This window comes from Physeter macrocephalus, chromosome 15, assembly GCF_002837175.3.
Source record: "Physeter macrocephalus isolate SW-GA chromosome 15, ASM283717v5, whole genome shotgun sequence".
Classification (NCBI taxonomy): domain Eukaryota; kingdom Metazoa; phylum Chordata; class Mammalia; order Artiodactyla; family Physeteridae; genus Physeter; species Physeter macrocephalus.
In genome coordinates, this window is record NC_041228.1 from 30,496,355 (window position 1) to 30,517,452 (window position 21,098).

The following is a 21,098-nucleotide window of genomic DNA, read 5'->3' on the forward strand; positions in this document are numbered from 1 at the left end:
GTCAAAATCTAACATTCATTATAAAAACTCGCAGCAACCTAGAAATAGAGGGTAACTCCTGCAACTTGATAAAGAACATCTAACGAAAAAATCCTACAATTAACATCATATATAATGGTGAAAAATGAAATACTTTCCCACTCCTATTCAACATTGTACTGGGAGACCTAGCTAATGCAGCAAAACAGGAAAAGGAAATAAAAGGTATACAGATTGGGAAGGATGGAATAAAACTCTTAGCAGACGACATAATTGTCTATAAAGAAAATTCTAAAGAATCATCCAAAAACTACTGGAATTAATAAGCAATCACAGTAGGCTTACAGGATACAAGGTTATATACAAAAGTCAACTGCTTTTCTATATATCAGCAATAAGTAATTGGAATCTGAAATGTAAAACCATACTATTTATATTAGTATGGAAACAAATGAAATACATGAAGAAAAGTACAAAATTTTGAAGAAAGAAATCAAAGATTTAAATAAATGAAGAGATATTCCATGTTCATATATATGGATAGGAAGACAATACTGTCAAGATATCAGTTTTTCCTACCCTCAGAATGGGAGAAAATATTTGCAAATGAAGCAACTGACAAAGGATTAATATCCAAAATTTATAAGCAACTCATGCAGCTCAATAACAAAAAAACAAACAACCCAATCCAAAAATGGGCAGAACTAAATAGACATTTCTCCAAAGAAGATATACAGATCGCCAACAAACACATGAAAGAATGCTCAACATCATTAATCATTAGAGAAATGCAAATCAAAACGACAATGAGATATCATCACACACCGGTCAGATTGGCCATCATCAAAAACTCTAGAAATAATAAATGCTGGAGAGGGTGTGGAGAAAAGGGAACCCTCTTGCACTGCTGGTGGGAATGTAAATTGATACAGCCACTATGGAGAACAGTATGGAGGTTCCTTAAAAAACTACAAATAGAACTACCATACGACCCCGCAATCCCACTACTGGGCATATACCCTGAGAAAACCATAATTCAAAAAGAGTCATGTACCAAAATGTTCATTGCAGCTCTATTTACAATAGCAAGGACATGGAAGCAACCTAACTGTCCATCAACAGATGAATGGATAAAGAAGATGTGGCACATATATACAATGGAATATTACTCAGCCATAAAAAGAAATGAAACTGAGTTATTTGTAATGAGGTGGATAGAACTGGAGTCTGTCATACAGAGTGAAGTAAGTCAGAAGGAGAAAAACAAATACCGTATGCTAACACATATATATGGAATCTAAGAAAAAAAAATGTCATGAAGAGATTAGTGGTAGGACAGGAATAAAACACAGACCTACTAGAGCATGGACTTGAGGACATGGGGAGGGGGAAGGGTAAGCTGTGACGAAGTGAGAGAGTGGCAGGGACATATATGCACTACCAAATGTAAATTAGATAGCTAGTGGGAAGCTGCCGCATAGCACAGGGAGATCATTGTAAAACAGTTATACTCCAATAAAGATGTTAAAAAAAAAGCTACAAAAATATATTGTACAACATGGGGAATATAGCCAATATTTATAATATTTTATAATAAATGGAGTATAACCTTTAAAAAAAAAAAGATATCAGTTTTTCCCAACTTGGTTTACAGACTCAACACGATTCCAATAAAAATCCCACCAAGTTATTTTGTGGATATAGGCAAACTGATTATTTAAAGTTTATGTAGAAAGATCCCAATGCCAACACAATAATGAAGGAAAAGAACAAAACTGAATGACTGACACTATTCTACTTCAAGACTTACTATAAAGTAATCAAGACTGTGATACTGGCAAAAGAACAAACAGATCAGTGGAATGGAAGAGAGCACCTACATATAGACTCACACAAGTACAGTCAATTGATTTTTGACAAAGAAGCAAAGATAATGCAATGAAGAATGGATGGTCTTCTACCAAATAGTGGTGGAAAAACTGGACAACCACATGCAAAAAAGTTAATCTAGACAAAGTCCTTATACTTTTCACAAAAATTAACTCAAAATGGATCATCAACCTAAATGTAAAATGAAAAACTATAAAACAACTAGAATACAGAAAAAAATCTAGGTGAAGATGGGTTTGAAGATGCATTTTTAGATAGAACACCAAAAGCATGATTCATAAAAAGAAATCTAGTAAGTTGGATTTCATTATAATTAAAAACATCTGCTCTGTAACAGACACCGTCAAGAGAATAAAAAAATAATCCAAACGGGGAGAAAATCTTTGGAAAATACATTGCTGATAAATATGTTATCCAAAATATACAAAGAACTCTTAAAAAACAACAAGAGAACAAACAAAACATGAACTAAAGATCTGGACATGTAAGAATATGAAAAGATGCTCTATGTCATATGTCATTAGAAAAATGCAAATTAAAATAACAATGGGATACCACTACACACCCATTTAGAATGAAAGCACTGACAATATTAAATGCTGGTGAGGATGTAGAGCAGCAGGAACTCTCATTCATTGTTGGTAGAGCACAAAATGGTACAGCCACTTTGGAAAACAGTTTGGCAGTTTCTGTTACAAAACTAAACATACTCTTATTATACAATCCAGCAGTCACACTCCTTGGTATTTACCTAAATGAGCTGAAAACTTAGGTCCACATAAAATCTGCACATGAATGTTTATAACAATTTTTTATTTAGTATAAGTGTCAAAACTTGGAAGTAACCAAAATGTCCTTCTATAGGTGAATAGATAAACTGTGGTACACTGAGAAAATGGAATATTAAATGTCAGCACTAAAAAGAAATGAGCTATCAAGCCATGAAAAGACAGGGAGGAACCTTAAATGCATTTTACTAACTGAAAGAAGCCAATATGAAAAAGCTACATATGATACGATTCCAACTAGATGATACTCTGGAAAAGGCAAAACTATAGAAAGATTAAAAACATCAGTGGTTCTCAGGTGGAGGGAAGGAGGGATGAACAGATGGAGCACAGGGCATTTTCAAGGCAAAGAAACTACACTGTATCATCCTGTAATGGCAGATACATGTCATTCCATAGAATGTGTAAAACAAAGAATGAACCCTAATGTAAACTACAGACTTTGGGTGATAATAATGTATATTAGCTCATAAATTATAACATGTACCACATTAATACAAGATGTAAATAACAGGGGTACTGTGTTTGGAGAGAAAGGGGTATATGGGAGCTCTCTGTACTTCCCATTCAATTTTTCTGTAAATCTAAAATCTAAAATCTCTAAAAAATAAAATCTGTTAATTAAAGAAAAACAGGGAAATGGCAAACACAAAATTCAGGGAGGTAGTTACCAATGTGGAGGTGACATGAGATGAGATAGAGAAAGAACACATAGGATGATGCACTTTCATTGGTAACGTTCTAGTTCTTAAGTTGGGTAGTGAATGAGTGAGTGGGATCACAAATACTCATTTTATCATTATGTCTCACAACTTACATATGTAATAAATATGCTTTTCAACTACTAAGTCAAATAAATAAAGAAAAAAGATTCTACACTGAATATATGTGTATATGTCCTTTTTCCAATTATGTTGTGACTTAATTAGTAAGCAGATGTTTTATACAATACGGCATAAACACTAGTTAAAAAACTTCCCATGAATATGTACTATAGGTAGGCAACATAGTATAGTAGGTTTAGCTGTAGAACTCTGTCTTAATTCTGATTCTGTTTAATAGTCATTCCTACATATGCCTGAGGGATTGGTTCCAGAAACCGTCACAGAAACCAAAACCCATGGATGCTCAGGTTGCTTATAGAAAAGGGCACAGTATTTGCATATAATCTATGCATATCCTCTCCTTAAATCATCTATATATTACTTATAATACCTAATACAATTTAAATGATATGTAAATAGTTGTCAGCATCGTGGCAACTTCAAGTTTTGCTTTTTGGAACTTTCTGGGATTTTTTTTTTCCCAAATATTGTTAATCTATGGTTGGTTGAATCTGCGAATGCAGAACCATCGAATGCAGAACTGGTGGATAAGGAAGTCTGATTATATTAGTTTTGTGAACTTGAGCAACCGTACTTAATCTCTCACTTTCTGGTCTTTCAAATGGAAATAATAATCATATCTTAGGCACTTTATGAGGAATAAATAATAGTATGTGTAAGATATATATAAAGTAGAAAACGATACAGCAAATGTATAAAATAAATGTTAATCCCCTTCTCCTAGTTATAGTCTGAAGATTTTGAGAGCACGTATAGCAAAGAATTTAAGGGCACAACTTACAGCCAGAACAGAATGCCTGGATTCATACCACAGCTCTGACCTTTATTGGTCACAGTATGGCTGTTATATGCTTCTGTTTTGTAGAATGAAGGTGAAAGCAGCAATATTTCACAGGTTGAGGATTAAGTAAAAAACTCATGGTAAGTGTAAGTATAAGTAATTATTAATATTTTAATCAGTATTATAATCATTAGTTGAGGTCACTGGAAAGAGTTTTACATTTAAATTTGTTCTTCTTAAAATTCTACCTGTGATAGGTGGTTTGTGACCACCTAGAGGGGTAGGATAGGGAGAGTGGGAGGGAGGGAGACACAAGAGGGAAGAGATATGGGAACATATGTATATGTATAATTGATTCACTTTGTTGTATAGCAGAAACTAACACACCATTGTAAAGCAATTATACTCCAATAAAGATGTTAAAAAACTAAATAAAATAAATTTCATTAAAAAAAAATTCTACCTGTGAGCTAATTTCTATACAGATGTAAGTAATTCATCATGTCATGTGTTTTCAAATATAAAAGCCTAAAATACAAAAAAAGAAATTCATCTTGTCATATATGAGGGCCTAAAAACAACAAAAAAAGGAAAAGATGAGAAAATTCAGTGAAGTACTGATAGAAAAAAATGTTGTTGTTATTTAATATTTTGTGACTTTAATCTGATTAAACTTATACCCTTATAAAATGAGCTTATAACCTTCACATGAATTACAATTTATTGACAGACACTAAAAAGGCAGGATATAGTATATGGGTATATCAAATATATATTGTTGTAAAGCAGAAACTAACACACCATTGTAAAGCAATTATACTCCAATAAAGATGTTAAAAAACTAAATAAAATAAATTTCATTAAAAAAAAATTCTACCTGTGAGCTAATTTCTATACAGATGTAAGTAATTCATCATGTCATGTGTTCTCAAATATAAAAGCCTAAAATACAAAAAAAGAAATTCATCTTGTCATATATGAGGGCCTAAAAACAACAAAAAAAGGAAAAGATGAGAAAATTCAGTGAAGTACTGATAGAAAAAAATGTTGTTGTTATTTAATATTTTGTGACTTTAATCTGATTAAACTTATACCCTTATAAAATGAGCTTATAACCTTCACATGAATTACAATTTATTGACAGACACTAAAAAGGCAGGATATAGTATATGGGTATATCAAATATATAAACAGCTTCAAGTAAATGATTAGAGATTAAAGTTTAGGTTATTTATCAGAATAAACTCTAAAACAGCCTTTAAAAATAAAGAAAACATAGCAAGATGGCTGAGCAGAAAGACCCTGAGCACATGAGCACACCAAAATTACAACTATTTACAGAACAACTATCAGTGAAACAGACCAGAACCTATCAGAAAAGATCTTTTACAACTATAATGAAGATGGGCAGTAGGGGTGGAGTCATGGTACAGTCAAGACCATACCTCTGGTAGGTGAAACAGAAACAGAAGAATAATTATTGCAGAAGTTCTCCCCAAGGAGTCTGAGCCCCACATCAGGCTCCCAAACCCAGGGGTCCTGTGCTGGAAAGACAAGCCCCCAAAATGTTAGACTTTGAAGGCAAGTGGGGCTTCCTTTTGGGAGACCCAGAGGGTTGTAAGGAAATAGAGACTTCACTCTTAAGAGGGCGTACACACTCTGGGACTGGGAACAGAAGCAGTAATTTGAAAGGAGCCTGAGTTAGACCTGCCTGTTGATCTTGGTGAGTCTCCTGGTGAGGCAGGAGGCAAAAGGAGCTTACCTTGGGGACACATACACTGGCAGAAGCCACCTTTGGGAGCTTGTTCTACCATGGGGACACTGATGCTGGCAAGTGCCATTTGGAACCTTCCCATTACCTTATTAGCACCTGAACCCAGCCCTGCCCACCAACCTATAGGCACCAGTACCAGGTGCCTCAGGCCAAGCAACTAACTGAGCAGGGACACAGCACCACCCAACAGCAGACAGGCCGCCGTAAGAACCCCTGAGCCCACAGCCTCCCCTGTACATTGCCCAGCCTACCAGAGGGCCCACCAACCAGTACACAGGCACTAGACCGGGGACCAAGGTAATGATCATGATATTATCAAAGAAATCAGGAGAAAAACGGATGAACAGAGTGAGAAATCATAAGTGTTTAACAAAGAGTTAGAAAATATAAAAGAACAACCAAACAGAGGTGAAGAATCCAGAAAGTAAAATGAAAAATACACTAGAAGGAATCAACATTAGACTAAATGACACAGAGGAATGGATAAGCGAGATGGAAGACAGAATAGTGGAAATCACAGAAGTGGAACAGAAAAAAAAGAGAAAGGATAAAAAGAAATGAGGACCCTAAGTGACCTCTAGCACAACATCAAGTGTGCTAACATTCGCATTCTAGGAGTCACAGAAGAAGAGAGAAAGGGGCAGAGAAAATACCTGAAGACATAATCATTGAAGACTTCCCTAACCTAGGAAAGGAAACAGACATCCAGGTTTAGGACACACAGAGTTCCAAACATGATCAACCCAAAGAGGACCACAGCAAGACACACTATAATTAAAATGGCAAAAATTTTTAATAAAGAGAATATTAAAGGCAGCAAGGTAAAAGCAACAACTTATATACAAGGAACTCCCATAAGACTATGAGCTGAATTTTTAGTAGAAACACTGCAGGATAGAAGGAAGTAGCACGATATATTTTAAATGATGAAAGGGAAAAAGCTACAACTGAGAATATTTTACCTGGCAAGGCTCTCAATCAGATTTGATGGTGACACTAAAAGTTTTACAGACAGGCAAAACGTAAAAGTGTTCACCAAATCAGCTTAACAAGAAATGTTAAATGGGCTTCTCTAAGTGAAAAAGGAAAGGCCACAACTGGAAACATAAAAATTACTAAAGAAAAAAGCTCATTGGTAAAGGCAAATAGGTAGTAAATCAACTGCATAAAAGCTAGTAGGAAGGTTAAAAGACAAAAGTAGTAAAACCATCTACATCCATGATAAACACTTAAGGGATACTCAAAAGAAAAAAGTGTTAAATATGTCAAAAACAGTAAACGTGAAGAGAGAAGAGTAAAAATGCAGGGTTGTTGAAATGCATTTGAAATTAAGAGAACAACAATTTAAAATAATCACATACATATATAGATTGCTCGCTCGCTCTGTTTGTGTTTGTGTGTGTGTGTGTTTGTGTGTGTATGTATAAAAATCTCATGGTAACCACAAACTAAAAATCTATAACAGATACACACACAAAAATGAGAAGGGCATCTGCACCAACACTAAAGATAGTTATCAAATCACAAGGGAAGAGAACAAAAGAAAGGAACAAAAAAGAACTGCAAAAACAATTAACAAAATGGCAGTAAGTACATACAGATCAATAATTACTTTAAATGTAAATGGACTAAATGCTCCAATCGAAAGTCATGGAGTGATTGAATGCATACAAAAACAAGACCTGTAATATATGCTGTCTTAAGAAGTCAGACACACACAGACTGAAAATAAGGAGATAGAAAAACATATTCCATGCAAAAGGAAATCAAAAGAAAGTCAGGGTAGCACTACTTCTATCAGACAAAATACTTTAAAACAAGGCTGTTACAAGACACAAAGAAGGGCCTTACATAATGATCAAGGGATCAATCCAGGAAGAAGATATAGCAACTGTAAATATATATGTACCCAACATAGGACCACCTAACACAGAAAATATTAACAGAAATAAAGGAAGAAACTGACAGTAACACAATAATAGCAGAGGCCATTAACACCCCACTTACATCATCCAGACAGAAAATCAATACGGAAACACTGGCCTTAAATGATACATTAGACCCAATGAAGTTAATAGATATATATGGAATACTGCATCCAAAAGCAGCAGAGTATATATTCTTTTCAAGTGCACATGAAACATTTTCCAAGATACATCACACGCTAGGCCACAAAACAAGCCTCAGTAAATTTAAGAAAATTGAAATCATATCACGCATCTTATCTGACCAGAGTGATATGAGACTAGAAATCAACTACAAGAAAAAAAGCTGCAAAAAACACAAATATATGGAGGCTAAACAATATCCTACTAAACAAACAATGGATCACTGAAGAAATCAAAAAATACCTGGAGACAGATGAAAATGAAACACAATGATCCAAAATCTATAGGATGCAAAAGCAGTTAAAAGAGGGAAGTATATAGCAATACAAGCTTACCTCAGGAAACAAGAAATATCTCCAATAAACAACCTAACCTTACACCTAAAAGAACTAGAAAAAGAACAAACAAAACATAAAGTTAGTAGAAGGAAAGAAATCATAAAGATAGAAGCAGAAATAAATGAGATGGAGACTAAAAAAAAAAATAGAAAAGATTAGTGAAACTAAGAGATGGTTCTTTGAAAAGATAAACAAAACTGATGAACCTTTAGCCTGACTCATCAAGGAAAAAAGAGAGAAGGCCCAATTCAATAAAATCAGAAATGAAAAAGGAAGAGAAATCATAACAGATTACTGCGGACAGCTATATGACAATAAAATGGACAACCTAGAAGAAATGGACAAATTCCTACAAATGTACAACTCCCAAGCATAAACCAGGAAGAAAGAGAAAATGTGAACAGACCAAATACCAGTAATGAAACTGAATTAGTAATAAAAGTTCCCATCAAACAAAAGTCTAGGACCAGACGGCTTAACAGGTGAATTGTACCAAACATTTAGCAAAGAGTTAACACCTATCCTTCTCAAACTATTCCAAAACACTGCAGGGAAAAGAACACTTCTGAATTCATTCTATGAGGCCGGCATTACCCTGATACTGAAACCAAAGATATCACACACACACAAAATCACAGGCCAATATCACTGATAAACATAGGTACAAAAATCCTCAACAAAATATTAGAAAACCGAATCCAACAAAACATTAAAAGGATCATACACCATGAGTAAGTGGGATTTATCCCAGGGATGAAAGGATGGCTCAATATCTGCAAATCAATCAGTGTGATATACCACATTAACAAATTGAAGAATAAAAACCATATGACCATCTTGATAGATACAGAAAAAGCTTTTGACAAAATTCAACATCCATTTATGATAAAAACACTCCAGAAAGTGGGTATAGAGGGAACATACCTCAACATAATAAAGGCCATGTATGAGAAGCTCACAGCTAATATTATACTCAATGGAGAAAAGCTGAAAGCACTTCCTCTAAGATAAGGAATAAGACAAGGATGCCCAATCTTGCCACTTTTATTGAACACAGTACTGGAAATCTTAACTATAGCAATTAAACAAGGGGAAAAAAAAAAGAGATACAAATTGGAAAGGAAGAAGTAAAACTGTCACTATTTGCAGATGGTAAGATACTACACATAGAAAATCCTTAAGATGCCACCAAAAGACTACTATAGATCATCAATGAATTTGGTAAAGTTGCAGGATGCTAAATTAATATACAAAAATCTATTTCATTTCTATACACCAACAACAAGCTATCAGAAAGAGAAATTAAGGAAACAATCTCATTTACCATCACATCAAAAATAATAAAATACCTAGGAATAACCTTACCTAAGGAGGTAATGGTCCTATACTTGAAAAACTGTAGTACACTGATGAAAGAAACTGAAGATGACACAAACAGATGGAAAGATACATTGTGTTCATGGACTGAAAGATTAATATTGTTAAAATGACTATACTACCCAAGGCAATCTACAGATTCAATGCAATTCCTATCTAAATTCCAATGGCATTTTTCAGAGAACTAGAACAAATATTTTAAAAATTTGTATGGAAACACCAAAGACCCCAAACAGCCAAAACAATCTTGAGAAGACAGTCTCTTCAATAAATGGTACTGGGAAAACTAGATATCTGCATGTAAAAGAATGAAATTAGAACATTTTCTCACACCATATACAAAAATAAACTCAAAATGGATTAAAGAACTAAATGTAAGACCAGAAACCATAAAATTACTAGAAGAAAACTACTAGGCAGAACACTATTTGACATAAATCTTAGCATTATTTTTTTGGATCCATCTCCTCAGGCAAAGGAAACAAAGCAAAAATAAACACACAGGACCTAACTAAACTTAAAGCTTTGGCACAGCAGAGGAAACCATTGACAAAACGAAGAAAGCCTACTGAATGGGAGAAAACACTTGCAAATAATATGACTGATAAGTGGTTAATATCCAAAATACATGAACAGCTCATATAACTCAGTATTAAAAAACCAAAAAACCCAATTAAATTATGGACAGAAGTCCGGAATAGACATTTTTCCACAGAAGACCTAGAGATGGCCAACAGGCACATGAGAAGATGCTCAACATTGCTAATCATCAGGGAAATGCAAGTCAAAACCACAATGAGATATCACCTCACACCTGTCAAAATGGGTATCGTCAAAAAGAACACAAATTAACAAATGCTGGCGAGGATGTGGAGAAAAGGGAACCCTGGCACACTTTTGGTGGGAATATAAATTGGTGCAGCCATTGTGGAAAACAGAATGGAGGTTCCTCAGAGAACTAAAAAGAGAACTGCAATTCTATTCCTGGGTATATACCCAAAGAAAACAAAAACACTTAGAAAAGATATATGCACTCCAATTTTCCTAACAGCATTATTTACAATGATTTACAATTTAGCCAAGATATGGAAGTTACCTAAGTGTCCATCAACAGATGAATGCCTAAATATGTGGTGTATATACATATACAACAGACTACTACTCAGCCATAAAAAACAAAAAAAAATTTTGCCATTTGCAACAACATGGATGAACCTAGAGGGTATTATTCTTAGTGAAATAAATTAGAGATAAACGAATACTGTATGTTATCACTTATAGGTGGAATCTAAAAAATAAACTAGTGAATATAATAAAAAAGAAACAGACTCACAGATCTAGAGAACAAACTAATGGTTATCAGTGGAAAGAGGTGATACAGGAGTAGGGGTTTAGGATGCAGAAACTGCTATGTATGAAATAAATAGGCTACAAGTATACACCGTATAGCACAGGGAACATAGCTGGTATTTTATAATTATCAATGGATAATTATCAATTATCAATGGATTATAATCTATAAAAATTTTGAATCACTATGTTGTACACCTGAAAATAATATAATACTGTAAATCAACTATACCTCAATAAAAAACGTATAAGGAAAAGATAAAGTTAAGCATGTTTCATCAACATTGTTCTCACCCAAGCTAATTAATTCATTTACAAAATGAGAATAATCTATCTCTGGCTAACACACAGTTGCTGAGCATTCAGAAAACTGTCCTAGTTTACATAAATATATGGCCATATCAATACTAGCTATAAGACTATTTATTACTTAAGTAATACCATTCTACTAATCAGTTGAGTAAAGTTATGAAGAACTGTAAAAGTTACAAAATACGAAGTCCAAAAATGAGAAATGTTATTTGTTCTAAAATATTTGCTATACTCCTAGAAAAATTATTTTTTATTTTCAGTTTTCAAGTGGAAGAGCTCCCTCTCTGGCAGAATCTTAAGAGGAAATTTCAATCTACAAAACAAGTAAAAGAACTGCTATCATTTTAATCCGTATTTTCTTAAGCCTTTCTCCTACCCTACAGCTTCTAGGATTTCTACTCCAAAGCAAGGAAAACGGCTAGAAAACTGGGACTTGAGCTTGTCTACACACCAAAACACATCATAATGTACTGTACCATTTTATAAAACTCTCAAAGACATCCTGGCGAGGTAATGAATATGCTAGGGTCTAGCTGTCTCTGTGCTCCATGACAACTTAGTTCAGTAAACCACTCCATATGAATTTTCACCTTTAAAATGGGAAGTAATACTACTGACTTTGCAAGGTTATTGTGAAGGTTAAGTGAAATAACATATATAAACTCTATGCGCAGAGCTGAGGAACAGTGAGAAGCATGCTCTCATATCTGAAAAAATCACATAACAGCTTCCTATGAGGTTAAAAAGGAATTGGTGACTGTAAGTGTGTGATGTACATTATAATGACCTATAAAGTTCAAAATATCCACGTTTTGCCTGTATTTGTAATAAATTAAACTATATTACAGTATTAGCAAACTAATGATAAATGTGTGTAATTCAAACTGCAAATCAAAAAAATACATGCATAGCATCACTGTTCTTGGTTTAAAAAAAAAAAAAGCTATGTTAATTGGCTAATCTGATAACCTGATCAGAATTTTAACAAATACAATCATTTCAGATGCCTAAACCCCTCTGTGCTGATGTTTCATGAACAAAAACTTGAAATCGTTCAACTTAAAAATAAAAAGACATAACAAAGTACTCTAGAGCCAAATTACAACACCACCAATGGAAATCATTTTGATATTTTTACATGTTTAACATTTAAGGGTGGCAAGCTGCTTTGGGGACATCTTCCAAAGTCACTCCTGGTTCTAAGTATGTATCTAGTCTCATTTAAATCATCTATAATCTCAGTAAAAATAAAATTAATATTCATAAGGCAAGATATAATCTTAAATTACCAAAGAAAAAACAACTGGCAATACATTTTCTAATAAATAATGCATACATACTTATACTGAAAAATATCTAGGATTCTTGAAATAGTAAGGTTGAGTAAGATATTTCTTTATTAGAATATCATTTAAAGTTCTGTATTAGGCAACAATGCTTGAAACTTTTTGGATAGCTTAAGAAAGACTTTTCTTGGATTGCTAAAATAATAGTCTTAAAACACAAAATTATAAATGTATTTAGTCTGGGATCCAGTCAATAAACATTAAAGTTAATTCACTAAGATAGTTCTACTAAATTTATTTTTAAGCAAAAGAAAAATTCCAAATATTTTCCTACAAAGTTAAATTAAAAATTAAGGCAGTAATAAAGGTTTGATAACTTCCTGTTGATGTAGAACAGGAAAACCAAAACACTTTCACAAACCAAAATTACAGTCCCTTATTCATTTCCTTTTTGAAGATATTTATGATTAGCAGAAATAGCTTAAATTAAGGTACGCTTTTATAATCATACCATTTTGTATTCTATAAATATTCGCTATACTTAAACTTTTAAATTATACAATTTTGCAGAATGTCACCATAAAAAGACTAATAAATATAGAAACTGAAATCATCGACTAAGATTTACCAGAGTATATTTTTGATTAATTGGTTGATGCCTTCTCCCCTTTTTCCCATACCAGAGACGAGACATTTCCTTTCCAGGGCAAATTAAGTTACATCAAATCTCCTAAGAACTGTTTTAAAAAGCATTCTTCCTCTGTCAAAAATACATTTCTAGCACAAGAGCCCTACTACAGTGACAAAACAGTTTGCTGGAGACAAAGATTTGATTGACAAGACAGAGAGCTAATCACTAAGTAGTATCCATGCAAAGATAGTCCTGAGTGGAGACTGTAAAGCTGGGGAGGGAAGAGAGGATTTCCCATGTTCAAGTTTGGTTGCACTGTACCCAAATGTGCAGAGAAAGGACTCAAAAGCTTAAAGATACAGCGCATGTATTTCCAAATACCAGTATACAAGAAATATACTAAAAATAACCCAGTCATAAAAAAGTAATCAGTACAGTTTCCAGAGTCCCTCCCAAAGTACACAAATGATTTCAATTAACATTTTACTATTTGCTCATACAGTCATAAAATTCTGTTCCTCATTTACATCTAAGAGTCCTATAAAATTTCATCTTACATGTATTTTTTAAGCAGTAAGACATCCTTTGAGGACCCTTCAATCCTCAAACTTTTAGAATGACTATGTAAAAATGAAGCCAATCTACTACAAATAAATCCTATACAGATATTCAGTGTGACCTGAAAATTCCTTTTAGTATTAACACAGTCCATTTTTTAACTGCATTTTCTAACATCTAGTTTCTTGAAAAAGTACTTATATTTACTATGCCTATGTATATACTTCACTAACCAGGGGTATCCTGAATATAAGTGCATTTTTAAGATGAAATATTATTATGACTATAAACTATAATTACCTAGATTACCTCAATTTTAACTAGAATATCAATGCCATATGATACACTGAATATTTCTTCCATTTTAAGCTAAGACTGCTCCTCCCCCTTTACCTTGTTGTGTGTACACACAAAGCTGTGCACACAATGCCACCCTTCACACACACACACAGCTACCTTTCTAGTGTAACACAACACTGCACCATACCCACACACCCCCATCTCCTTCCTGCACATTCCAGCATGTGCATGCACAAGACACAGCACACCCCCTGAGGAATATCCACCCTGCCATGCCACTCATACCAGTCACCCCCCTAACTCCCCCACCAGCTCCCCCACACTTACCCTAAGATCTCTCTCCCACAGTCCCTCGTAGGCACACTACACCCATCTCCACACCAGCTTTACAATACAGGGTTCAATTATATACATAGTGAACTGTGGTCGCCAACCCCCATCCCTGCACTCCCTCTGCACACACCAACAGCATTAAATAATTTGGTGGTGGTGGGGTGCTCTTTTGAAAACCTATCATTACTTCCAGCCGGATTTTCTAGAATTAGAAATATTATACGCATACTAAAATGTGGTTTAAATGAGATTTTAAAAAATATACACACATGCACCATGCATAGGATGGCCTATTTCGTTGGTTGTCTTACTCAGCATACATCTCCACACCTTCTTCCTAATACAGTTTTGATTTTGCTAAGGTATGTTTTCATCCATGTGTTTCTGACAAGGCTGGCTCCATGCCTAGACAGGATGGCTTCTTAAAGATCTAACCCAGTGGCTCTCAAATTTTAGTCTACACCAGAATCACTTGGAACATTTGTTAAAACAGAATACTGGACTCCAAAACCAGTTTCTGATAAGTAGACTGCAATGGAGCCTGAGAATGTGTATTTTTAAATTTTTGTTGTTGTTGTTGTTGGCTGCGCTGTGGCTTGTGGTATTTTAGTTCCCTGAGCAGGGATCGAACCTGGGCCCTTGGCAGTGAGAGCGCAGAGTCCCAACCACTGGACCGTCAGGGAATTCCCTGTACTTTTTAAACAAATTCATAGATACTATTGCTGCCGGTCGTGGTCTGGGGACCACACTTTGAAAAACAACTAAACTACAATGAGATATCGCTTCACACCGGTGAGAATGGCTATTTTCAAAAAGACAAGATATAACAAGCACTGGCGAGAATATGGAGAAAAGGGAAACCCTTGTGCACTATTGGTGGGGTTGTAAATAGGTGTAGCTACCATGGAAAACAGTATATTTTTTGAGGTTCCCCCCAAAATTAAAAATAGAACTACCATATGATCTAGCAATTCCACTCCTGGGTATTTACCTGAAGAATGAAAACACAAATTTTAAAAGATACATGCACTGCCATGTTCACTGCAGCATTATTTACAATAGCCAAGATATGGGAACAACCTAAGTGTCCATCAATGGATGAATGGATGAAGAAAATGTGGTATAGATACACAGTGGAATACTACGTAGGCAAAAAAAAAAAGGAAAAGACTGAAATCTTGCCATCTGAGACAACATGGATGGACTCAGTTCATCAGCTAAGTGAAATAAGTCAGACAGAGAAAGACAAATATCATATGACCTCATTTATACGTGGAATTTAAAACAACAACAAAAAATGAAGCTCATAAATACAGGAAACAGATTGGTGGTTGCCGGGGGGGTGGGGAGTGGCATTGGGGAGGGCAAAATGAGTGAAGGGGGGTTCAAAGGTACAAACCTCCAATTATAAAATAAGTCATGAGGATATAATATATAGCATGGTGAATATAGTTAATAATACTGCATTACATATTTGAAAGTTGCTAAGAGAATAAATAGATCTTAAAAGTCTTTATCACAAAAAAGATTAACTAGACTTACTGTGGTGATCATTTCACAGTATATACAAATATCAAATCATAATGCTGTACACCTGAAACTAATATGTTATATGTTATTTATACCTCAATTGAAAAAGAAAAATCAACTGGTCTAAGCTTTTTTAAGTGTGATTTTCTGTTTCTTGAAGCCAAATGCTTCCATTTAATAAATACAATACCTACCTAGCAGACATAAAATGAGCTCAGTAAATCTCCTTCTTGCCCTTTCTTTTTTCATAATACTCAGAAAACATAATGCTAGGTCATTTAAATTTGTCTAGACACCCCAGGGCTTGAAGCAGATGTCAATTTAGCATTAAAAATGTAAAATGACAGGCTATAAAATGAAGCACTTTTAAAAACACAACCAGCTTAAGGTTGAACATAATCTGTTCTCATAATTCACATATTCAACTTAATGTTTTTTCCTTTACTTTCTTTATCAGGGCTGAAATTACTGAATTACCTTATATCTGACATTCCCTAAGCTGGGAGTGGTCTACTAGAAGCAATAATACATTATCTACCCTACTCAATATTTAAAGTAATGTTTTAATTTTTAAAATCATAAAATAGTCTGTCATTTATTCATCCCTTCTCACAATATCAATTAGACATTTTGTGCTTTAATAGAAATTTTATAGTCTGTAGCTTTTGGCTAGTAACTGAGATAGATTATTAATAGGGAAAGCAAAGCATTGGTTCAATACTTTCCTGAAGTAGTTAACATCAGTAATAGTCAAAACAGACCATAATGATTCCTAGGTGCTAAATGCTAATATGAAAAAACATAATAGCCTAGAACTAGAGACCTACTCTACAGCACAGTGCCTATAATAATACTGTATTATATACTTGAAAATTTGCTAAGAAGGTAAATCTTATGTTAAGTGTTCTTATTACAAAATAATAACTATAAAGAGGTGAGAAGAAACTTCTGAAGACGATGAATGTTTACGGCATAGACTGTGGTGATGGTTGCATGGATATATACTTGTCTCCAAACTCATCATATATATTAAATATGCACAGCTTTTTGTATATCAATCATACAATAAAGAGGTTTAAAAAATACTCAGTATAGAAATATTATATAAGACAATTTGTATTAACTCATAAATTCTAATTGTTTTTAATGCTTTTGATTTATGAATTTTTCAGATTTACTAAATTTCTTTGGCATCATGATTTGTAATCCTATGTGATTAGATCAATGTTAAAAAAAAGTATATTCTTCTTTAATTGCTTTTATCTGAGAAATGTGACCTCTACTTAGTAACTCAGAGATAGAGACTACTTTCATTTTGAACAAAATCAATTCTGTATGGATTTTGCAGGCTAGGCTAAGAGAGCAGGAATTTTGTTTTATATATTGACTCAATTTTAATTTTGGCATTATTTGTGCTTTAATTTAAAAAACAAAACAAAAAATCAACCCATGTGTTTAAGAAAATGAACACCAGAATAAATACTCATTGTCTGCCAACTTAAGAAGTAAAACATTAACCAAACAATTGAAGCCTCCTGATACTGGTGCTTCTTAGAAGTTGCAGCAATACCAAACTGTTAGTCTTCTCTGAGAAACCTAATAAACAACCACAGCAAAAACTCTACTTAATTACTGACAACTAAGAAAACAGAACAGATTCCACATGATGATTACCACATCCTAGTGGAAAACCAAATCAATAAGGATATAATATGATAAATTTTATAGCCTAAATTGCTAAGATTAGGTTAAATATATTAAATTTATATAATTAAAATGGAGAACACTAAAAATTAACGTCAAAATGGGAAGATCCTATAAATGATTTACAAAATTATCTACGGCAGAAAGCAGATTCTAAAATACTTGGAATAACTACAAAACCTTTGTACAGGTTTATTTAATAAGAAGCCGATATATTTACATTTACACTTTCACTTAAATGAAAGCTTTGATTATTTGAGAAAATGTGAGTAATGTCAAGCACCTAAAAATGAACAAGTCATATCAGAAACCAAACACTGAATGGAACATACTTTTATCAATACTTTGGAAAGTGTAAGAAGTAACAAGTAAACCAGAGTAATCTTCTAATATCAATCACTGCTTTTAAAAATGAAAAACACTAATATGTTATATAATTTACTATGGGCATATAATTTTAGTAAATCCATATTTTAAAATTTAATGAACAAGGATAAACCTGGGGATACAATCTTAGTAAACTTGTATTTTAAAATTTAACCAACAAACATAAGCCTGGGAGGTAAACTTTTAAATAAATCAATTAAAGCTAATTTAATAAAGTCAATTTCTTAGTTGTTTTGACCACTGGATGTTTTAATTAGTAAGTCTGGAGTATGAGAGATACTGCACTACAAATGGTATAAAATTAACTTTAGAGATGAAAAAAAATTGAAAACTTTTTCTGCCGGCTCTTATCCCAAAAGGAGTGGAATGTCAACCCAAAGGAAGTGGTACAACAAGCAATTTTAAGTTTAAAAGTTCTACTTTTGAGGCATGTCATCAAGCAGCAAGACTGGTACACTCAACACATGTGACAAGCTGAAACCTAAAACTTTCAGAGGATTCTAGTAGAATGCCTATTGAAGTTGGTATTTGGGGTCGAGGGTAATAAAGCCTGAGGGGTGCAGTTATGTGCCATGTACCTGGTGATAGGATAAAACTGATCTGTATTACTATAGCATCATTTTCATTTCATGATAAGAATTTTAAAAGTTTTTTAGGTACATCAGATAAATTAAGAAGATAAATCCAAAATTCACATGAACCTTAAAAATAAAACAGGTTTCAAAGATATTTCAGGCTTAGTGTGGTAGGCACTGCTTTAGACTATACCATTGGACACTTGGGTACTTGTCAAGTGCATCAAACTTTAAAGCGCATTTGATAGATAAGTTCAAGAGGCATAGATCAATGAAAAAAAAAGTATGGAAGGCCTGGTATATTTCTTGATTTCCCTTTCCTTGTAGTGCCTCTGAGTACATAAGGTGATAGGAGTCCTTTGGTATGTAAGGGAGCTATGCCTGAAGTAACTATGTCAGGATTGCTACTACTGATAAGAAATCTTTTTAAAAATCAAAGCATAAAATGATTAAAGAAACAAGGGGAATATTTTGAAAATGTTTTATACATTGTAACTTGCACGACAGACACTTGAAAATTAAAGTATTTTATGACCAATATAGTCTGAAAGTATCTTTTGTCTTAGCATTATATATGTTTAACACAACACCCAAAGTGGTGGCCTGGGATAGTACAGTAGTTATTCCACCTCTACTGTACAATGTAATCACCTGAGGAGCTTTAAACGAATACTGATAAGTAGGTCCCACCCCAGGGGTTCTGATTTAATTGCTCTGAGGTGACCCTGAGTATTAAGATTTTTGAAAGCTCCCCCAGATGATTCAAAGGTTCTGCGCCTAGGTTGAGAACTTGGTGTGGTAAAAGAGTATAGTCTCTGAATTACAGATGAAACCACTTTGAGGATTTTAGCTAAAATTAAGCTTAAGAAACAAGCTTAGAGAAATTATCTGTAAAATAAAGATAATAGTCTATGATTAAGCAGGTTGCACTAGATCTAAATATTGATTTATAGGAAATTCAAGGCAGAAGAACATGTCAGTAAGACTGTGGGGATGTGATCAGCAAAATCCAGACTATGGGACATTCTACAGGAAAAATATGATTTCTTAAAAGCTAAAATTACAAGGTAAAAAAGCAAAGCAAGGCAAACAAATGGAGGGAGAACCTACATCTACAGAGAATTAAGAGACGTTTTAACTAATCGAAATATCTAAACCTTAGTTGGATGCCGATTCAAACAGCAAACAGTAAAAATACATTCATATTACGTGTATTTTAAACATTTTTTATCACATTTGAAGAAATGTGAACTGAGGAAAAGGAAGGATTACAGATAAAATAAGTTGAGAAAGCTGAGAGGCACATGCAAATTCACTATACTATTAATCTCTATATTTATGTATTATTAATCAGATCAAAGCACAATGATCAGCAAACAGTAGGGGTCAAAATAGGCATCTTTTCCCACCTTTACCTGACACTGCTGAAATGCCATTAGTGTATTTTCCTTTTCAGTGAACATCCATAAAAACACTCCCCATCAAAAAGCAAGTAATATTTCTCACAAAACTGCAAAGGCCCACATAAAACATTATCCTCAGTAAACATGCTCTACTGACTTCTTGCACTGAATACTGGCAGAAACCAGAAGACTCTACAATTGTTCCTTCTCAGTCACAAGGTAGGGTTATTAAACTACCAACAGCAGAAGAATTCATAATTAAGAAACTCAAGACAGTATGGTTAAAAAAGAAACAATGTTGAGGTAAGCTGATGTTTTATGCTAACTATATTTATATTGACTAATGACTAAACTAGAACAATACAGAGTACATATTAAATAACATCAATCTGTTACACATCTTGAGTTACATGTATAGTATTTCTAGATTCTTTCTCCCAATATTCAGGAATCTTAGTTCTAATGTATCTTAAGAGGTTCTTACTCCTGACAATCTTAAAATTTAGTTATCTTTTCTCTTTGCTAGTAAAGGTAGGTTTCTGCTGCTCTCACTTCTCTCTGGAATTCACTGTACAAATCTCTAATACTGCTCTCATTTTTTTCCTTTTCTCATTATTTCTAATTCTTGAATTCCAACCTTTTCTAATTATCTTCAGTAGAACTGACTTTCAATTTGCACATTTTGGATCTGAAATTGTTTCAAATATTATAGAATTTTTCTTGCTACAAAAGGTGCACATTTTAGTAATCTGGGGTGCCACAGTTAATGAATCCTTTTAGGGTAATGATGAGGATAGTATAAGATCAAAGAAGAGTTACTAAAGTCAAACAGAAGTACCAGGGAAAATA

At 33.7% G+C, this 21,098-nt stretch overlaps 1 protein-coding gene across 12 annotated transcripts in view; it reads right to left on the reverse strand.

Moving 5' to 3' along the window:
* Positions 1-21,098, reverse strand: part of OXR1 (oxidation resistance 1) — a 468,745-nt gene that overhangs the window by 23,687 nt on the left and 423,960 nt on the right. The window contains exon 1 of one of the 12 annotated variants that reach the window (XM_028500303.2): positions 13,457-13,578. The exons of the other annotated variants lie outside the window; for them this stretch is intronic. Within the exon in view, the coding sequence (XP_028356104.1) occupies positions 13,457-13,522 (66 nt within the window). The 5' untranslated portion in view covers positions 13,523-13,578. Of the gene's footprint in view, positions 1-13,456; positions 13,579-21,098 lie in introns of those variants that run through there. 12 annotated transcript variants of the gene reach the window in all.